At 40.0% G+C, this 18,723-nt stretch overlaps 1 protein-coding gene across 1 annotated transcript in view; it reads right to left on the reverse strand.

Moving 5' to 3' along the window:
• CDS1 (CDP-diacylglycerol synthase 1) overlaps nucleotides 1–18,723 on the reverse strand; it is a 71,831-nt gene that overhangs the window by 18,910 nt on the left and 34,198 nt on the right. The window contains exons 4-7 of the mRNA XM_075544899.1: nucleotides 17,580–17,677; nucleotides 16,293–16,432; nucleotides 1,779–1,837; nucleotides 3–85 (exon numbers count right to left, since the gene is read on the reverse strand). Of these exons, the coding sequence (XP_075401014.1) occupies nucleotides 3–85; nucleotides 1,779–1,837; nucleotides 16,293–16,432; nucleotides 17,580–17,677 (380 nt within the window). The remainder of the gene's footprint in view (nucleotides 1–2; nucleotides 86–1,778; nucleotides 1,838–16,292; nucleotides 16,433–17,579; nucleotides 17,678–18,723) is intronic.

Consider the following 18,723-nt stretch of genomic DNA (forward strand, 5'->3'; position numbering starts at 1 on the left):
ACCATATCATGCCTTCAAACAGATTTTGGATGACAAGATGTGACTGAGTAACAGTTATCAGTAAAGTGACATGAGTCCATGCGAACTGTTAATAGCCCAACAACACAACAATTAGTGAACACAACTGATCGGTGCAGCAGAGAAAGCAACAGCAAATTTGAAACACAAATTTCTTACATGAATTTGGGCAAAGTTTGCAACATACAGTTATACAAAATAAATGTAGTTAGTAGATTATGTTCATTTTGTTGCCTACTGGAACCTTAAACCAATGAAAATATTTCAGATAATAATTTGAATTTGTAAATACACATGAAAGACTGATATCAAGCTATCCTATTCATTCAAAACCATAAAAATAATGAATCACAAGGTTAAGATGAGACGGGAGCATTTTATGTTTTTACTAGGGCACTTGGGAAGAAACATTTTCCTCTGGCTGCATCTGCAGTTATTAAACATGCCAAAAAAAAAGTAATTCTGCCCCCTCCTCGCCCCTGACTCCCCAAGCTGGTACCTTTTCAGAATACAGAGTTCTATGTCATCTTAAGTGACTCAAATCAGCAGGGCTCCATTGGCCTTAAACTCCACCTTTTGTACCCGAAAGCTGATCTTCACAGAACTGTTCCCATGACAGTATTCAATTTCACATTTTCAAAGAGCTCTGCATCCCATCGGTGCCATCTAACTGGATGGCCGCTTTGATGTGTCTGTGGCCTCACTCACAGGGAGCATAAACAAAGGGGAACTAACGTTCTAGGTGCCCGCTTTCCTAATTTGGATTGGAAGTGTAAACAAATGGGTTTTGGTAATTTTTGAAGACTGTGATTCATCTTCGAGTTGCCTCTCATCCTTTCAGCAAATAATGTATTCATATTGGTTGATTCATTTTATTTTGTTTCTGTCTGCTTCAAAAATCCAATTCCTTTTAACCCTGGCCATTTAACATGCACAACGCTTTCGGTTCCAGGAGGCACAATTTATAAATTTGCAGGAGATATTTCTATTTCTAATTTGTCCTTATTGTTTCTAGATTTTCACTAAGAATTTACTCTACTGTCAGACCCCTGGGATTAGTAAAAATAAGATATACTACAATTTCCCAGTAACAATGCTGAGCAGGATGTATTAACAGAGAAGCAAAGCATAAAAAACAGGAAATATATACCAAATTCAAAATAAGTCTTAACTAGAATGTGCATTCACATTTCAAAATATATCACTGTTGATAAAAATAAATAATTTTAAAATTCAGTTTTATGGTCTTATATTTTGCTTCATTTTAACGAAATAAGTACATTAAAAAGACAAGTAAAATACTCAATGTCATCAAACATAAAAACTTGGACACAGTGAGAAAAATACCTTAGGCCAACAAGAATTATGCAATTCTATGACTAGGTACACCAAGAAAACACATGCTCTGCTCTCTGCTTTATGCTCATGTTAAGAACAAAGTAAACATGACTACTTTCCCTGGAAAAAAATATGCCTGGAGAACAAGAAAACTTCCCAAATTTCCTAAAAGTCCAGGGCATTCAAACGATTTCATTTTAACTTTTTAGATTTTGAAAATAATCAAATAAATTGTTGTGAGGAAATTTTGAGGAAAAAAATTAACCTTTAAAACTTTCAGAATTTAATGGCCATCCTACAATTTAAAAATCCCTCACATTCAGATAAAATGTCAACAAGGAGATTAGCTATATGTTCACTTTATAAATTAAAAGCAAGGGTTTCATTTCAGACAGTGATACAGAGCAATGGTCGATACGCACCATATAAAACTGCAGACGATAATGTTTCTTCACCAAACTCAGCACAAACACGCAGAAGCCTATCCCAGAACAGAAAAGAAAAAAGGAAAGTCCTTGTTGTGCAACTTGTTACAAAAGTGTAAGCTTCGCTGAGCCCAATGCGATCGCTTTGCTATACGACATCTACCGCATCTAGGCATGTTTCAGTCACCTACTTCCACGCCATCTGTCCTGCTGTCTCACATTAAGCATTTTCAAGTAAGTTTCTGGAGGAGAAAGATCTGTTCTCCAAAGTGCCTTAAAAAATCCATGGCACAGAATCGATGAACATCCCTACATTTGTTGAACTAAGTAGTCCTGTGCTAATCTACGAATGTGGGGAAACAGGTCTTGAATTCCAGTGGAATAAAATGCATTTGTAATCTCAATTCATCAAATATTAAGACAAAATATTTTTACTCTACATAGACCAAAAATACCCCAAACAAACCCAATTATTATTATGGCTGCTAACATTCACTGAACACCTACTATATTCTAGGCTCTTGTCTAAGCATTTTTCATATTTAATTTACCTAAGCATCTCACTCATTGAAGCCTGCCAGCAGTTCTGTGATGTAGGTAGCCTTTTGTTACCTCTGTTTTAGAGAGAAAGAAGAATGGAGGGAGGGCTGTACTAATTTACTAAGAAAAGAGGGAGGGCTGTACTAATTTACTAAGGGTCAAGAAGTAGATAAAACCAGGGAACCTACCGACCCTCAAAGTCCCACTGTTCTATAAACCCATGTTACATCAGGTCCACAGGACTGTAGGTAAAGTAACTTGAAAATCCTCAGAACCATCTTATACAAAGTATAGTAAAGATAATATAATCAATTGGAACATTTAACAACAATGCTTCTGTTAGTGTGTATTTCCTATAAATGCTTCACAATGAAAACTCCCTCATTAAGGGAAATCTAATAATCATATATGAGAATGTTGAGAGGCAATATAAAACACTCCTTGACCAGTATAACTTATCAGCAAATTTCTAAAGATCCTTGTGTTTCAGATGGTAAATCTGAACCACTGACTTTGAGGCTAGACCAGTGGTTCTCAACCTGTGAGTCTCGCTGGGTTAGCAGGTGAAAGCATCACACCCGTTGTCACCCAAATCAACTCCAAACTCACTGCCATCCAGTTTTACTCATAGCAACCTCTACATGGCAGGGTAGAACTGCCCGCTGTGCCTTTTCAAAGGGGGAGTTCTTTACAGGAGCAGAAAACAGCTGGTGGCTTTGAACAGCTGACCTTGTGGTTAGTAGTCCAATGCATTTCATTTTACACTATGCCACTAGGGCTCCTGCCTACATCACCAGAGCTCTTGACAAACAGCCACGTATGCATTTTATTCTGTAAATCTTTAGTAAGTGTGCTAGAAATTCAATTGTTGACTGCTCTAGCCCACAGAAACCAAATACTAGATTTTATATAATTAATTTAAACTTACCAAAACAATTGTATGCACCAGAGTAAGCCAGGGTACTGTACTTTCCCCAACAAAGAGTCAAAACCAACAGCCTTCAGCTGCTTTTTGATCACTGATTTAAAATGTCAACATATAAAGAAGAATGACAAAAGAAGACAATCTATAATGACTCTAAAAATCTTATTTGTCACCTATTAGAAAATACGAATATACTGTCTGACACTGCGTAAGATTGGACTGGAAAGCAACATGTACATTTTCTGTGAACGGAGGCCATTACAACATCATGAAAGAGAGAGAGAGAGAGACCGACCAGAACAGGCACTGGAATCACTTTAAAAGTTTCATTGACATATAATTCACCTAACTACAATTCAATGGTTTAACTAAATAAAGAAAATTGTCACAGTAACTCTTTAAAAAGTATCGCTTTAAAGTGTTTCCTTCACAGTAGGTAGACTTAATCTTGGAGATCAAGTAATAACAATTTCTATGTTTTTCTTTTCTTTTTTAAATTGGGCAAGTTAAAATATGATGGTAGATTGGACGTGGTTCCGAGGCTGCTGTGGAAATGCCAAAGCAGAGACACTGGACGAGGCAGCGGGAACCTGTCATTCCACGTAAGCAGACCACTCGCTTCACTCTCGGAGGTGCGCAGCCTTGGGAGTTTCTCAATTGCATTAGCTGTGAATTATCTGGCCACAGCTAGTACTCCCCAAATATTCACTTTCTCTTTTTAGAAATGATATACCATTCTCCCTTAAGCATTGACTCAAATAAGATCACGAGCAGAATCTTTCAATATTTCCCTAATGGACATTTTATCCAAGTCAATCTTGCCAATTCACTTGTTTTCTGCTTCAGAGAACTCTGCTAGGTTTTGCTGCCGTTCCTAGTGATGAGAGCAGACATAGCAGAATAAACTCCAACAGTTTCTAGAGATACAATTTAGTGATACGGATTATGTTCGCGAGTTGTGCAAATTCTTACCCTCCTTTTCTGAGTCATTCCTTTACCTTTAACGTAAACACAGTCTTCTGAGGCTCCTAGTTAATCTTTTGAATAGCTCTTGCCAATATGACCTCCTATGTTGTTGTCAGGTTCCAGCAAGTTCATTCTAACACATCGAACAGTGATTCTGCTTAAAACGGAACAAACACTGCCTGGTCCCGCACTACCCTGACCATAGTGATGCTGGAGCCATGGTGCACCCACTGTGTCAAGCCATCTCCTTAGGGCCCTCCTCTTTTCCACTGACCCTCTACTAATTTACCGACCATGACGTCTTCTACCAGGCTTGGTCTCACGTCACAACATGTTGAAAGTCTGTGAGGCAAAGTCGTGCCATTCTTGCTTCTAAGAAACATTTTGACTACGCGTCTTCCAAGGTAGATTTGTTTGTTTTTCTGGCAGTTCACACTCCTTTCGATATCCTTCATCACCATAATTAAAATGCATCAATTCTTCTTCCGTCTTAGTTATGTGTTGTCTAACTTTCAAATGCATTATGGGGCAACTGAAAATGCCATGACTTGGGGCAGGTCCAGTGCAGTCCTGAAAATGACATCTTTGCTCTATAATATTTAAAGAAGCCTTGTAGAAAAGCTTGCTTGCTTTTTTGCTGGGTCTGGTTTTCCCATCTGCCTCACTGACCTCTGTTTCTTTGGATTGGGCTAGTGGTCTGATCTATTACCTGTCATTCCTGAGATCTGCCATCTTACCTGCTGCCCTGGCAATTCACTTGCCCCTGTAGCCAGAGCCTGTCTGTACTCTGCCCTACCAGTCTTGTGCTCATCAGTCCCCACAGCTAGCTAACCAGCTCAAGAGGCACCTCCAGCCTGACATCTGACCCAGGGGCTTGGAATCTGTCCACAGCTGTTGAGTTTTGATATCTCTTTCCATACATACATATATAAGCTTCACTGGGTTTGTGCCAAGGGCACCTGCCCTGAATCAGTGTGATTTGTCCATCACTGTGACTCCCTAGGCTTCTCTCGGGCAACTACCTTTATTTTCTTCGTGTCTTTTCATATAGGTGAGGTCATACAATACTTGCCCTTTTGTGATTGGCTTATTTCGTTCTGCATAAGGTCCTCAAATCCTACTCATACTGCAACATGTATACAGACTTTGTTTCTCCTACTAGCTGGGTACTGTTCCATTGCATTTTATTTTTTCACAAACGTTTATTGATGGGCATTTAGGTTGCTTCATTTTTTTAGGAATTGTGACTAGTACTATAATGAACATTGGTGTACAACTCTCTTTGGGTCTCTGCTTTCAGATTTTGGGGGGTATATATTTGTTTTTGGAACTGCCACGCTGCTTTCCACAATAGCCAACAATGGATCAGGGTTCCAACTCCCTCACATCAATGCCAACATTTGTTATTTTCTGTTTTTAAGTTTACTTTTATCTTTGGCTGTCTAGAGGGAGTAAAATAGTATCCCCAGTAGAGTTTTTATTGGCATCTCTTTGAAGGCTAATGATGCTGGATATTTCTTCAGGTGTTTGATGGACATTTGAATGTCCTCTTTGGTGAAATGTTTATCTAGTTGCACATATTATGATTAGGTTATTAGCCTTTTTTGTTGTCAAAGTTTTATATAATTTTTGGTCATTAAATTCTTGTTGGATATGTGGTTTCCATTGAATGGATATTCATGAGATTCCATCTATTTGCCTTGACTTTCGCTATTTATTCGTATGTTATAGCTTGTCTTTTAGTTGCTATTAGTTCACTGCTATTATATTAATTTATCTTTTAGTTCATTTTCCCTTTCATTTTCTTGATGAATAAAAGTTTTATGTTTTTTTCAATCTTTTGCTGTTTATACTGTTACTATCAGATAATTCGTTGTTGAAAGCCAAACCTGATAGCATTGTTCTACTTGTTATTCTAAGAATCTTATTGATTTAGTGTGTACTTTGGAGCCCCGATGGCTATGCACTGGGCTGTGAGCCACAAATCCTGACATCTGAAACCACCAGCTTCTCCTTGGGAGAAAAATAGGGCTTTCGACTCTGGCAAAGAAGTACAGTCTCAGAAACCCAAAAGCGGGCAGTTCTTTTATAGAGCCTGTCCTACGGGGTCGCTATGAGTTGCCACCAACACAATGGCAGTCAGCTCATCTGCACATCTAAGCCCTTATTCATTTTAAATGTGTTTTTGTGTGTGATGTAAGGCATGGGTCCTGTTTCATTTCTCTGTATATGGAAAATTTAATTTTCCCTGGACCATTTATGAAAGAGATTATTCTTTCTCTACTGAGTGGACATAGGCCCCTTGTCAAGTATCAGCTGACTAATCAGAGATGTTTGTCATGGCAATATGGTTGGTGATGGCAAGAAATGACCAAAGGCTGGCGGGTAATAGAGCAGAGCACTGGCTCAAGGGTCATGAACCGGAAGTAAAGTGATCAAGCTAGCCAGCTATAGGATCTAGGGTGAAAAAAAAGTTAGAGAGCTTTGCCAGAATGCCCACATGTCATCATTGCAAACTACACCCTTGAAGAGATCCTCTTTCAACAGATCTGTTGCTGATAGCAAATCTGGTCATGGATGTGATTATATCAAATTTCATCATGGAGGAGGACTGCCTCATTAGATTACTGCCAAAGTACATCGTGACTCCAAACCAGAGATCCATGGTGCAGCCAAGTTGACACACCACCTTATATCCATCACACTTCCCAGTATGCAGTCTTTGTATACCAGAGAGCTTCAAAGGGCTTGTGGGAAACTCGGTTATCTGATAATTCCATTTTTCATGCCCCACTGAACTCGATGATCACCATCATTTATATACATAGCACTCCATATCTAGTGCGAAAAAGATGAGCACATTATACTCCCAAGCCCAAAGAGCTCATCAGGTTGTTAGAGAAAGCTCGTTACTTACACAACTAAAGAGAAACACATTCAAAGGGAATAAGAGAGAATGGGATTTCTGAGAAGAACAGAAAGGGGGGAAACAAATTTAAAAGTCCAACTATGGAATAGGGAATGTTTAGGAAGGTGGACCAATAAACATTTATTGAGAACGCTGATAAAACCAAGGAGCCCTGTGGGTTAGGTGTTGGACTGCTAACTGTGAGGTTGGTGGTTCAAACACACCCACTCTTTGACAGGATGAGGCTGTCTGTTCCCATCAAGACAGGCAGTCTTGGACCCCTATGTAAGTCTCAGTGAGTCAGAACTGACTTGATGTCACTGGGGTCTTTTGGGTTTGTTTGTGTGTTTGTTTGTTTGTTTGCTTCTTTACGAGAGAACGAAGACATTAGAGGGTTGGGCATATTTGGGGGTCCCTTGGATAGAAGGCCTGGCAATCCACTTGGGAAAATCCGTCACGGAGAGCAGTTCTACTGAAACACAAATATGGGGTTGCCATGAGTGAGGACCCACTCGACACCAACTCTCCTCTTTTTCTGTGAAAGCGACGCCAGACCCAGGACGGAAATAGGAATTCAATTGCAATGTCTTTAGGGAGTTCCTAATGTCGTCAAAGATTCAAAAACTATAATGGAAAACTAGTTATTTTAATCATTCTTGGCTGATGAATCATCTCAGAAGGCACTACAGTCCTGGATTCCAAAAGGGGGCATTAAGACAGAGAAATAACAGAATACTGGAACTTACTGACTCCTTCTACCCCCTTTCACTGGGCTATATTTTTCATTTCACTCTCTGACCAAAACTGCAACAACAACAAAAATCCAAACATAATACTAAGTAAATTTAGACACATAGTCCTTTAAGTGTTTCTGTATTCAAACATTAAACTATAATAGAGCAGTTGGTTTTAAGTGAGTATACACTGTAGAAGTTGTCATAGGAAGCAACCTAAGGTTAACTAAGGCAAAAAGAGGATTTATTTTCATCTACATGTTGCTCTTCAGGGATAAAATCTTGAATTTTAAAATAATGGCATGTCTACAGATTTCAGTAGTTGTAGGGTTTTGAGAAATATAATCCTTTGTGAACAATTATTAGTGGTACCTTTCTAAAGACCTCATCAACTTCCTTTGATATGAAGGATAACCACGATATCCAAAGAAAATAAAAATCCTTATAATTAATGTTAGTTACAACTTAATTTTCTGAAACCTGTCACACTTCTTCCATAAACGTTTCAAACAAATTTAAGTGGTTTCAAAATATTCATGCATGAAAAAAATCAATAAATATAATATGCTTATTATTATGGCTAAATACATAGTAAATCCAAACCCCAAGTCCAGTGGCATACAGTCAATTCTGACTCACAGCAACCCTATGTTTCTGGGGCTACAATTCTCAAAGGGAGCAGACAGCCTCATCTTTCTCCTGTGGACTGTTTGGTGGGTTTGAACTGCTTATCTTGTAGTTAGCAGCCCAACGCATAACCAACAGCACCACAGGTGCTCCTTCAAATAGATAGTAAGGTGATGATATTAAGGTCAACCATCTTAAGCTAATTCACCAGTCTTGGGGAAAATAATTCAGGTGGTTATTCTAGTTTGTAAAGATCATAAAATCCTTTTTTCTTTCCTTTTTTTTGGCGGGGGGAGAGTCATACATCTATTGTTTTCATTGCTTCTGGTTTTCCTTTTACTAACAGGCAAATTCAGTTTACAACAAAATTATTTAAACATCAGAAAGACTTCATGGGCATACTCAGTGAGTCATTCTGTGGGATGTAAAGTAAGTCATTTAATCCAGTGGCATCCAAAAGGAGGTCCAACCTCAGAATACTGCAGCTCGAGTTTAGTACTGCTCAGCATCAACACAAGAGCTGGGCTTTCTCTGTTTTTAAGTCCCGGCTACGAGCCACATCATGCAAAGCCATGTTGACCACTGGAGCACTAACCCTCGACAGGGCCCTTGGAAGCGTGCATGGCCGTGAAGTAAACTAGCAAGCGAGACCACATGTGCTGCCATGGCTAATAGAGCAGACTCTGCTTAGGCCACGCCTCAAAGGATAATAAACGCTGTGACCCCGCACAGGGCTGCTGAGAGTAGGTATCTCGGTGGGGGCAGATAGCCCCTTCTTTTCCCCATGGAGGGGTTGCTTTTGAACTGCTGACCTGGCAGTTAGAAGCCCATAGCGCCACCAGAGACCCATGGCAGATCTTCAATATCAAGCATGCTTTATATTTGGTGTCATCAATTTGTATTTTATTGCAAGGTTGCATTTTAAAAGTATACATATAAGCCTGTGATAATGTCAATGTCCTGGTTGAGATATAATACCATTATTCCATTACATTTATATTATTAGAATGTATTTATATTCTAGTACTTGAGTTTTGCAGAATATTCCCATTGCGGGAAACTAGGCAAAGAGCTCAAGGGATCTCTCGATCATTTCTTACAACAACATGAGAATCTACAACTGCCTCCAAAAAAGCGACATACTATGCTAATAATTTCAAATATCCAATATTGCTTGCCTAACCAAACCCCATTGCTATGGATTTAATTCACAGCAACTCGTTGGAACGGAGTAGAGCTGTCCCCAAGGGTTTTGCAGGCTGTAATCTTCATGGAGCAGACTGCCACACCTTTCTCCAAGGAGCAGTTGATGGGTTTGAATCATCCATCTTTGTTCGCACTTGAACCACTGGGTCACCAGGGCTTGGTTTTTCATAGAGAACCAGAAAAGACAGGGGGTTCAAAGGCCGCCCACAAATTTTTTTTAAAAATTAGTCTCCTTAGTTTTACATATGAACCATGATGATTCAGGTCTTTACTATAGTTAACATTAATTACAATAGAGCTTACTATCTAAGTTCCCTGCTAATGTCTTCATCCATCTTTTATTTCATTACAAGCCTGGCTATCTCATTGCTTAGCTTATCATCCACTAACCAGGTTTAAAGTCTAAGCCATTATCACACACCCAACTTGAAGGTGTGGTCCCTACCAACTAATCTTTAATGTCTGCCACTGGCCCAGAACATGTCCTCTCTCTCCATTTCCAAGGCCCACACTGCCTAGAATGACCACTCAACAAAGGTCTGCTGGTTCTTTCTTCTTCACAGTCCCTGCCATCTCTTCTCTGAACTTCCCACCCCTGAAGAGCAAGACCCTGATCCCCTCCTTCATGTTCCCGCAGGCCCTTGTTCCCATTTCCGCATGGAACCAGCAACTGGTGTCTCTCCAGCTGAGATCCCGAGAGGCTCTCACTGCCTCAGCCTTATTTCTCTGTGTTCCCGCTCACCACCAAAGCATGCAGCACTTGGAAAGCACCCAAAGCACCCATTCTGTGGCAAGAATGACTCAGATTGACTTTCCGGGAGCTCCTAGAATGCTGTGAGCATGAAACAGCCAGTGGCCAGCAACTGTGAAGGAATCCGGCTCACCAAAAGATTGACGGTTTGACCGACCAGTAGCTTCACAGGAGGGGAGCTGCCTGGGGAACTGCTTTGCTCCCGTAATGTTCTCAAAGTCCAAGCCCTTGTCACACAATCATATCTTCTATTGGCAAAGACAGCCACTAGCGTACTATCCCGTAGTTCAATTCCATCAAAAAGAGTTGCACAATCATTACCACGACCAATTTTAGAACATTTTCTTCTTCCTGAACTTATTGTTTTTAGTGAAATTATTATTTTTTAATGGGGCAAAAATGTACACAACAAAACATTCTGACATTCATCAACTTCTGCATGCATAATTCAGTGCCACTGATTGTACTCTTCATGTTGTGCAACAATTGCTGATATCCTTTTCCAAATGTACGCGCCCATCATGAACAAAGTCAATTTCCTCCTTTACCCATGGCAACCAGGGTCAACTTTGGTTTGTTTTAAAGTTGTTTTCTTGATATGATATTCACCTATCATAAACTTCTATAGTTAAGTTGCTTTTTAAAAGAGTTGTATAAACATCATCACAATCAGTTCTAGTGATCCCTCCTCCCGCATTCCTTGTTTGCTCCCCAAATCCTCTCACCCTCCCTACCCCCATCCCCGCTATACCACTGCGTTATACACTCCCTCTTCTGTGCTTCCTAACCTGGGAAACTTAACAGAAACAAACAAACAAAACAGAAAGAAGAAAATAACAATAACATAAAAAGAAAAAGAAAGACCATCAACAATATTAAAAAGTTAGAAAAGAAATTTGGGTCATGGAACAAGGAAGAAATATTTAAGCCTAAAGCAAATTCAGGTTGCGTCAAGAGGGAGGTCAAGTGATCAAGTATCATATTATACCATGGTTCAGTCCACTATGATCAAGTCTACAATAACCTCTGTCTGATAGTGAGGTTGTTCAAGCCCCTGTCCTATGGCCAGAGGGTATCTGTCAGAGGCTTAATCTGTCTGGATGCTCTGCAGATGGATTTTGGGGCTCCCACTGTCCTCCATAGCCTCCCACAAAGTGGGTGTTCACAATTTAAGCTCTGATACTTTCCCTTCATCACATTTGGATTTTGTTCTTGTCATCTTTGCATCACACAGGCTGGTGTGCCTCTTCGATGCCTCACTTAGATGGTTGCTTATTTGAATACAAACCTAAGACCTCAGACACTATTCTAATTGATAGCCAGGCACCATTTGCTTTCTTCATCACACTTTGCTATAGCACCTGATCTTCAGTGATCTCTTCACGAAGGTGAGTATCTCCAGCTGGGCCATGTCATAGGATCTAGCTGTTCTTCGATTGGGTCTAGAATTAAGTGGGTTTCCAGAATCCATCTGCATATAAACGACTCTGGTTTATTTTGGTGGTCATATCATGTCAAAAACCAACAAGAACAACAAAAACTCAAACCAAAAGCCAAACAATCATCCTCCCCCAAAGAAACTAAACTAAAAGCAAAACAAACGAAAAAGGTACTCATTGCCAATCATCCCCCTTGGATAGAAGGTAATGATATTGATGACATCAATAATTTATCCCATGGCCTTGAATTTAAGGTACTGTTGATATACGCTTATGCAAGTACAGTCCAACTGTGAGCTACAATCCGTGAGCTGCCGCGTTGTACAGCCTGAGTTCTTATTTGATTGAGCTCTGTTTATATTGATCATGGCGTTGGTGCTAGGGGAAAATTTCCTGTAACATTTCTTCAAAGGGCAGATCCTTGACTATCAGATGGATACCTGTCATATTCACTGCGATAGTAAATGTGTGGTGGTTTTGAGTCCCCTTTCATCGGACACTTACTAAGTCAGGGGTCTCATCCAGCTTGAACGGCTGCCTTTCCATGGTCTTGGGGTGGCCATCCTTTGCTTCCTTCCCATCTGGGATTTTTCAGTCCTAAGTCCAAGAGCTACAAGTAGTTTTCAGGTAGGGCCTAACTCATTCAGTTGGGCTTCCACATTGAGTACTTCTGGAGTTTCCCTTGGGGCCAGGCCAGTGTCTAAGGTCATCATAGTGTTTAATCCACGGCATGGTTCACCGAGGTGTGAGTAGAAACATATTTGAAGTGTCTCCTCAGGAACATAGAACCAGGTTTATTCTCCTCTTCAGCTTCCTACAATTATTGTTTAGCCTCCCATCCCAATGTAAGGCTGCCCTTCCCCATTTACTCACCAAAAGAAACGGGGCCTTCTCTGAAATGTAGCTACTCCCCTACCCTGTGCTTAACTTGATTTTCCAGTAAAGTCCCCTGCCTTGCTCATAACTTCATTTTCCAGTACAGTTCTCCTCTCATTTCTATGGGGTCCTGGCAGCCTTGTCTAAGTGTCGTATATCATCAAGTGGGTGGTCTTCTCCCTTGTCTCCCCTCCTGAAAGAGTGATTCCAGCCAATGTGAGGTCTCCTCTTTCGAGGGGGGCTGTATGAAGGGCACATAAGGGTGTGATGTGCACTTCATGGGCGGTAGGCAGACATTCTACTCCTTTGTGAACTTCTCTGAAGGATGTGTTTAATGGTGTTTATCCTTATAGTAGTGCGCTCCTTCAGTACCTGTCCTTCTGTGATCGGCTCACTTCCCTCTGCATGATGGTTTCCAGGTCCTTCCAAGCCATGGAGTGTTTCATACTTTCATCACGGTTTTTTTAGGGATGCCTAGTATTCCGTCGTGTGTCTGTAGATCATAGTTCCTTTATCCATTCTTCCACAGTTGGGAATTTGGGCTGCTTCCAGTTTCTCACTATTGTGAACTGTGCGGTTATAAACAAACTATAAACATGCATCCACTTGTGCTGTGTCTCTTATTTCTTTGGGGTTAATATGCTTAATAGTTATATAGGATGTCAATCTCAGTTGCTTTAAGTATCACCATAAGTGGTTGTATGTATTTACAAGTCCACCAACATTCTCTCCACAACCTCTCCAACATTTGCTGTTCTCTCTTAAAAAAAAGGGCAGTGGGTTGGTGGGGGATGGAGTGGGGGGGGGGGTTGAGAAGCATTGTGGGTTTAAGGTAGTATTCTCAGTGTGGCTTTAATTTGCATCTCCAGGATGGCTAGTGATTATTTTTTTTCAAGGGTTTGTTAGCCATTTGTACTCCATATTTTGGGGGAATTGTCTGTTCATGTCTTTTTCAGTTGTACCATTTCTTTAAAGAATATATTTGGGAGTTGTACTGGCATTGTGTTGCATCTGTAGAACGTTTTAGGGGCTACTGACTTTTCACAAGATTAAGTCTGCCTCTCCATGAGTACATAATATTCTTCCACTTAAGTAGATCTTTAGTTTGTTTGTTTCTTGTTGTAATGTTCTGTACTTTTCTCTACACAGGTCTTTTGTTTCTTTCCCGCTCCCCACCCCACATTTTTATTTAGTTAGGTTTATTCCTAAACACACACAATTTTCAAAGGAATACTTGAACCATTCCTACCAACCATTGAATGTTCAATGTCATAAAGTTGGCCGTGTAAAAAACCCTGTAAGTAGTTCTACTCTGACATAGTAAGGCTCCTGTCAGTCAGAAGCAAAAGAAAGATGAGTCTACTAAGTAAAGATGTACAATCTTGGAAACCCTATAATGCAGCAGTTCTCAACCTGTGGGTCACGACCCCTTTGGCCGTCAAATGACCCTTTCACAGGGGTCACCCGATTCTTAACAGTAGCAAAATTAAAGTTATGAAGTACCAACAAAAATAATGTTATGGTTGGGGGGTCACCACAATAGGAGGAACTATATTAGAGGGTCTTGGCATTAGGAAAGTTGAGAACTACTGCTCTAAATGGTCACAATGAATTAGAATTGACTCAATGACAGTGGGGTTGGCTTTTTGTTTGTTTTATAAGTCAGAATAAGGAGCCCTGGTGGCACAGTGAAGTAAGCATTGGACTGTTAACTACAAGCTCAGCAGTTCACATTCATCAGCCACTTCGATGGACAACATGAGGCAGTCTGCTCCTGGAAAGATTTACAGCCTCAGGAACGAGTCTTACTTGGATCCACAACCAAAGCTCGCGGTAGCAGCAGTCAAGATATCAAAGGGTACATTGCACTAGGGGACTCTGCTACACAACCTGTTTTAGAGTAACTGAAAAGCAAAGATGTTACTTTGAGGACTAAGGTGCACCTGGCCCAAGCCATACCATCTTTCATTGTCTCATATGCATGTGCAAGTTAGACACTAAATAAGGAAGACTGAAGAAGAATTAGTGCGTTCGAATTTTGGTGCTGGAAAAGAATTTTCAACGTACCACGGAATCCTAAAAGAACAAGCAATCTGTCTTGGAATAAGTATTATCAGAATGTACCTTAGAGGCAAGGATGGCAACATTCTATCTAGGACATGTCCATACTCTGGGCATGTTCTCAGGAGAGATCAGCCCATGAAGAATGTTACCACGATTGACAAAGTAGAGGGGCAGTGAGTAAGAGGTAAGTCCTTGACGAGACAGACGGCCACAGTGGCTGTAACAATGGACTCAAACATAAGAACCACTGTGAGGATGGCACACGACCAGGCCGTACTCCCTTCTGCTGCACACAGGGTTGCTATGAGCGGAACAGGCTCACGGGCACATCACAACCCTGTCATTTCAGATTGTCATTTCACTTGTGGCTGTCTCGAGGAAGAAACAATGTAAAGTTCAGGGTCTAAAGGAGCCTTTACTGAAGCAGAAGAACTAACATAGAGAACATCATTTTATGGCACAAAATGCCAGACTTACTCTGCACGCTGTAAGTCCAATGAGAAATGGGATATAGAATCATTCATATGTATTCAGTTACTAAAACTCGCCTAACAAGGCAAAAACCTCTATATTGAGAAACCGCTTAAGCCACTATGAGGACTATTGAGAGCTACAGTGAAAAGTCAAAGTGAATTTCATTCCCACCTTTAGAAGTACAAGTTAATGATAACATGTTATCTAAATAACGCCAACCACAGATCTAAGTGCTTTGTGTGTATTAAATCCTTTGCAATTCTGTGAGGTGGGTGCTACTATTACATTCACTTTACAAATGGAGGCAGATAAACTCGAGTTCCTAATGTTTGCCAGTGGTAGAGTCAAGATTCACATCAGCAATCTGGCTTCACAAAAGCACCTTAAAAACCCTTAAAAACACAGACCAAAATTCAAAAGAATAAAAGAGACCAAGTTTACTGGTCTGACATCTTGGCGGGATCCCTGAGACTACAGCTTTGGTTTACACTTCAAGTACAGAACTGAACTCACTCCCATACCAACTGACAGCCAAACATCAGCCAGTCCTAAGGGGTGAACAATGGCATCAGGGAATTACGCTCCTTAGCACAACCAATTGCAGGAAGTCTAAAGGATGGCATCTGTTCCCACAGAAACCTGGGACGGCAGGAGTAGATAGGGAAGAAGCATGAATGGAAACAGTAAATCGGTAAATATAGGGAAGGAGGGTGAATGGAAACAGTATATCGGCAAATATATTTGAAAGTTTATTGACCACAATTTTCAAGGAGACTTTCAAATATACGCAGTGATTATTAACCAAGCAGCAGTAGGGAGTAGGCGCTGTGTGAAATCACGATGAACAAGGTAGCTTAAGAAGTAGGGGCAAATGTAAAGAGAGAGCTGGGGATAGCACGTCACAACAAAGGCTTCTGTAGATTTCAGTAAATAATGTAAATAAAATAACCATGGAAAAGATATTAGTTACGTATGGGTACAGAATAGTTTGCTTAGTTTACCTGCTAGATAAAGGGCAAATGATATAAATCTATGGTAGCGAATGAGGAACTGAAGTTGCTCTTCTCTTTGAACAAATGTAGCAAAATAATCGGCTACAGTCTCTCCATAGAAAAAGTAGTTTACACACAGCAGAAAGTACCTGAAATTGAAAAACAACGGTTTGTTTTTAACTATTTGAGTTGTGATCTACTTGACAAGAGACTGGTATTTCTAAAGTAAAGGGCAATGACCCACATGCCCATTGACCACAGCCACTTCCCACTCTTCTCTAAGTCGATCAAGACCCTTCTACTTCACAGACCAAACGCTTGCTCAGTGTCCCTCATTAAAATCCTTCTACTCAAGAGGACCAAGGGTAGCTCCCCACCTGTACTACGTGCATCTGTGCCTCACATCTCCAGAGTCAAATAGAACACTCTGGTATGCAAATGCCAACTTGTATCCCACCTCCTCCAAGAGACCCTAGAGTGACTGGAGCCCATCCTTCTTCCCCCCCTCCACTTAGCATTGATCCTGCATGGCCTAGCATCTGACTGTTTTCTAGTTACTCTATCTACTTAACATGCCACCCATAAAGAAACTTGTTAGAAGCTCACTCTTTATACAATATGTCACTTGTACATTTATCATAATAACTTACATGCTGTTATTTTGTTTTAGAAAGATGTCTTCATCAAAAATTAAAATCTACATGATGCGATACAATTACCAAAATAAAGGGGAATTCTTTTTAACTTTTTAAACTACCACAGGAGATACGTCCGTTTTAACATTATATTGGCTCTTCTGGTTAGTATGAGTCAAACGACTACATTAAAAGGCATGACCAATCAGGTTAAATGTGAATTCACATGTTTGTTTTCTTTTCAGGATCTTGATAGCTAAGAGTTATGTGGGTATTTACACAATATCACACAATATTTAAGGCAGTTCATTTCAGCTGAGGGGAAAATAAAGCCCATATAAACAGACACTTGTTTCATTTTGCAGAATTAAATATGGTGAAAATTATAATAGATATAAAAATGTGTGTAATGTTTTTTAAAAGGACAAAAAAAGTTGTATATGTAACAAATTAGAATAAAACCGAGATAGGAAAGTAGTTACGTTGGAGTAGCTGGCCTAAAAGTGATTTTCTTTTTTTCAAATTTCAATTACATTCACGTCATTCACCTTTCCCAAAATCGATACGTAAGTTCAGTTAAGTGGGTATTGACTAGCCATGATCCTTGCTATGCAGATTTTGAACAAAGGTCAGACATGTGAAGAAGTCGTAAACGCCTTACCAGCTCAGCGTTCTAAACCACGGCAGGTCATAAGAACGATAGACTCTATACCCTATAGTGATAATCTCATGGAAGCATTTCACTTGGATGCCCAGAACCTGAAAGCAAGATAAAATATTAACATGCATTTCTTAATATTTACATTGATTCATAAACATTTCGCAATGCACTTTGTGGTCATATATTTCCCACTCACTGAAAAACTCCCTGCCACTGAGTCGGTGCTTACTCACAGTGACCCTCTAAGACAGGGCAGAACTGCCTCTGTGAGGGTCAGAGACTGCAACTCTTCACAGTGGTAGAAAGCCCAAATTTCTCCCAGGGAGCAGCTGGTAGTTTTGAGCTGGCTGACCTTGTGGTTATAAATGCTGTATTCAGTAGTCCTTCAAACACCTACAAGGTGAAGGCCACTTCTAAAGATACGACGTTGTATCCAGTGTTTAGCTTTAGTCAATTCCAACACTCAAAGAACAAACAACATATTGAACACTCATTGCCATGAACTAAGGGGTCCAAATCTTGGTGACTATAGCAGACTAGCACTTAAAGCCTGTAGAGGATATACCTAAGAACCTGGTTTCATACAGTTGTTGAGTTAAAACTGGACTTTATATTTTATTAAAATGCTTTAAAATTTTAAAGTAAAGAATATGTGACATATATATATATATATCCCCCTCAAAAATTTACAATATTTACTAACTGTTCTTTACAGAAAAAAAAATTAGCCAAACCCCGTCCGAGGGTATAATTTGGAATTTTGTGCTTTCTGTCTCATTTTTTAAAATAACATTTTATTACACACAAGGTAGAAGTTTATGTAACAAATTAGGTTTACATTTAATCATTTATATACAAATTATTCAGTGATACGTGCTACAGTTTTCACACTGTGCTCTCACCTCACTAATCCCCACTGGTTATACTGTTATCGGTTTTCTGCTTCCCCTGCTCCTGGGATTCTCTTGAATGAATCAAGATTTCTATCAACTAGCTTTCCCAAGCCTACTAACTCAAGGTATTCCTTCTTTCATTAATGATCCAAATTGTCCGGTGAATCAAGTACTTTAAAAAGATAAATGGGGCTCCTCAGGCACATGACAATATATTCCATGAAGCTACTGTAAATAGAACGTTTAAGATC

This window comes from Tenrec ecaudatus, chromosome 3 (genome assembly GCF_050624435.1).
Source record: "Tenrec ecaudatus isolate mTenEca1 chromosome 3, mTenEca1.hap1, whole genome shotgun sequence".
NCBI classification, from domain to species: Eukaryota; Metazoa; Chordata; class Mammalia; order Afrosoricida; family Tenrecidae; genus Tenrec; species Tenrec ecaudatus.